The sequence below is a fragment of the Sphaeroforma arctica genome (assembly GCF_001186125.1).
Source record: "Sphaeroforma arctica JP610 unplaced genomic scaffold supercont1.3309, whole genome shotgun sequence".
Lineage (NCBI taxonomy): Eukaryota > Ichthyosporea > Ichthyophonida > Sphaeroforma > Sphaeroforma arctica.
In genome coordinates this window covers 681-3,672 of record NW_014037249.1, presented here as the reverse complement: position 1 = coordinate 3,672, position 2,992 = coordinate 681, and the positions used below count along the sequence as shown (strand labels likewise).

General features: G+C 41.9%; 2 protein-coding genes across 2 annotated transcripts; one reads left to right on the top strand and one right to left on the bottom strand.

The window, feature by feature from the left end:
* Positions 1 to 143: 143 nt before the first annotated feature.
* Positions 144 to 829, bottom strand: SARC_13455 (hypothetical protein; the record flags this gene model as incomplete). The annotated part of the gene is made up of 1 exon (XM_014292415.1): positions 144 to 829. A coding segment is annotated over exon 1 (372 nt), but the record flags the coding sequence as incomplete, so codon positions are not given.
* Positions 830 to 1,815: 986 nt separating this feature from the next.
* On the top strand, positions 1,816 to 2,195 carry SARC_13454 (hypothetical protein; the record flags this gene model as incomplete). Its single annotated transcript, XM_014292414.1, has 1 exon — positions 1,816 to 2,195. A coding segment is annotated over one exon (380 nt), but the record flags the coding sequence as incomplete, so codon positions are not given.
* Positions 2,196 to 2,992: the final 797 nt, after the last annotated feature.

Genomic DNA, 2,992 nt, shown 5'->3' with positions numbered 1-2,992 from the left:
TATACACACACAATAAATAAAAAAATAATATATATATATATATAGACGGATTCTTTCGATGCTTTAGTTTGGAATATTGTGCACGAACAGCACCAATTTATACACAAGGCTCTAACACGCCTTGATATATTTACGAAATTTACCTTAAGTTGTAAGCATAGCTCGACCAGTGGCATTGCGAAGTTAATAATCCCAAGGTGAAGCAGAAAGGACGGCACTAGTGCCCGGTACGCTGGTTCTTTCCAGTGTTTCACTATCACGATACTTATAAAAGTGGCCATCACCAGCGTGAGAAACACTACAGATCCAATGTAGATCAGTAAATTAAGTCTATAGGGCTGAGCAGCTATGGCGTACCCATCCCACCTTTCTACATAGTCATCAGACCTACCCAACAAATTCGAAAAGTAGAAATGTACTTTCGTAGCCAATACAAATGTGATGATATAGCCCAACACACGGAGGCAACGAGCCAAGTGAGTTTGTATCCATGATTTGATAGCGACATAGAACATCGTAGTAAGCTTATCGGCCAACAGCTACTACGAGCAGAGTATACCTATGCTTTTTTGCAGTTGTAATTTTTCACTAGTCTTCTTGGCTAAGAATTCAAAATATAATTGTCGCGCACCCTTTGTTATCTCGTCGTCTAGAACCAATCATCCTCTGGACTGCTTAGCTCAACATGCAGATAGATGTGAACTACAGAGATTTGCAACGCAGTCACAGCTTTTCTAAGTACAACTGCGTAAATTGTTCAAAACTATTATAGCTACTCTCCACATCCCAGTTGCATAAAACTACTATGGTGGCTCTGCCTCTGAGATGTTTATTAATTGGTTTCAACACAACATACCCACCTCGCCGTATATTTATTAGTATACAATCAGGGTCAGGCATAATACGTACTTATGTATTTATAAAAGTTTTGTTTGTATTTGTTTTTAAAAACAAATATGCGACTACGACTGAGTAATGACTCTCTAGTAGAAGAGTCTAGAACTCTAGACTCTATAGAGTTCGAAATACTCTCTAAATAGTATTTAAACCCTAAAACCCCTAAAACATACTCTAGGGCAGATTTCAATTCGTACTTCATTTTTGGTGAAAACGTAGTGCGTTTTACGTGACCGCTCAGTTTTCAAACCGTTTTCCCGTTTTCAAACCGTTTTCCCGTTTTCAGGTAGTTCACTGGTAGCCAATTCCAAAACCCAATTTTGTTTGGATCTTCCTTATATGGCCCAATTAATAGCTGTTAATTTTTGACAGTACAAAATCTGTCCAACTATAAACAATTCAACCAATATTTTGGTGAAATATAGTTGGCGAATTATGCCAAATATTGAAATATAAGGGCGGGCACAAACCAAGACCCCTATAACGGATGAAAATGAAGTACGTTTCACGTTAACGCATCAATTAGTCTGCTCTAGAGCTCTAAACTTTTAGTTTACTACATAGTCGTTAGACTCGTTTGGAGCGAGTTCCTTTTTTTATCTTTACAAAAAAAGGCTATGCCGCTATGGGCCTACGCGCCTACGGCCTTACGGCCTACGCTATGCACTCGTTGCACGGTATTGTAGCCTCCAGGTATTTTGAAAAAGTTGCAGCCCGTGCTAAGGCCTAGGTCGACAATTAACCAGAAAACATCATGTATTTCCATTGGTCAAGACGTGTTAAATATTTTTTTGGAAACCGACATTTCATATTTTTTTTCAACTGACGATATCGAAGATTCAAACTCTTTTCTAGTGGCTTTTAGTTAAATTTAATCCAATGAAATCAAATTAAATTTAATTGCTGCGACCAATACAGACACTAACGCACGTGCTGCGACCAACACAAATACTGCTGCACACACTGCGACCAATACAAACAATACTGCACATACTGCAACCAACACAAACACTACTGCACGTACTACAACCAGCACAGGCACTATTGCACGTGCTGCGACCAATACAGACACTACTGCACGTGCTGCGACCAACACAGCCACTACTGCACATGCTGCGATCAACACAGCCACTACTGTACGTCCTGCGACTAACACAGATACAACTGCACACGCTGCAACCAATACAAACACTACTGCACATACTGCAACCAACACAAACATTATTACACGTGCTACAACCAGCACAGGCACTACTGCACGTGCTGCGACCAACACTGCCACTACTATTATTTTATAACGCATTGCTCTATATAAGGGGATCCGTTGACGGCAAGCGCCTTGAGTACTGAAGGCTGTGCGTTCTGCCTGTTGGGGAGATATATGAACTGGCACTTTTGTAGCATTTGCAATAAAGCCGTTCACGCTTTATGTCAAGATACTGGTGATGCAGAGGGCGCAGGCAGTATTGGCCCGTGCTACTACTGCAAACCAGATCCTATGGACATTATCGCTCACGCGAACCGCATGAAGTTCGCAAGGTTAACTTACAGTAGGGAACAACAAACTGAACTACAGCGGCTAAGGACGAGGCATGATATTATAATATTGAGCCCATACTCGGGTTCGGCCGGAAGAGTTGGAGCGCAAGAGGTATTTTCTCCACCCCACTCTAGCAGGATGGACAGCGGGCAGATGCCATAGTTTAATATTGGTGACTGTGGCGAGTCGGACCAGAACGAAGGACAAGATCCCAATGCGGAGTGGAATGCCTTATGGGCTAGAATGCCCCGTGTTGATCCACCAGAGCGATCCCTACACGTGCAGGTAAAGTTTAATAGAGGAAACAACACAAGACCATTCAGTAACAGAGGCAAGGGGGGATCCCCTGATGTATGCTTAATGTCATTGGTAGATATGTTTGATGTGGCTAATTTAGAGCCCCAGATATGCACAAGCGCGCTGTGATCAGCTGCAAGGAGTTTGGCGAACAGCGACAATACGACCATAACCCAATATGGGTAGAGGATTCAGCTGGAAACGACGACCTTTCAATCAAGGTAAGAAATATGGTTTGTTATATAGTGACTATATTAC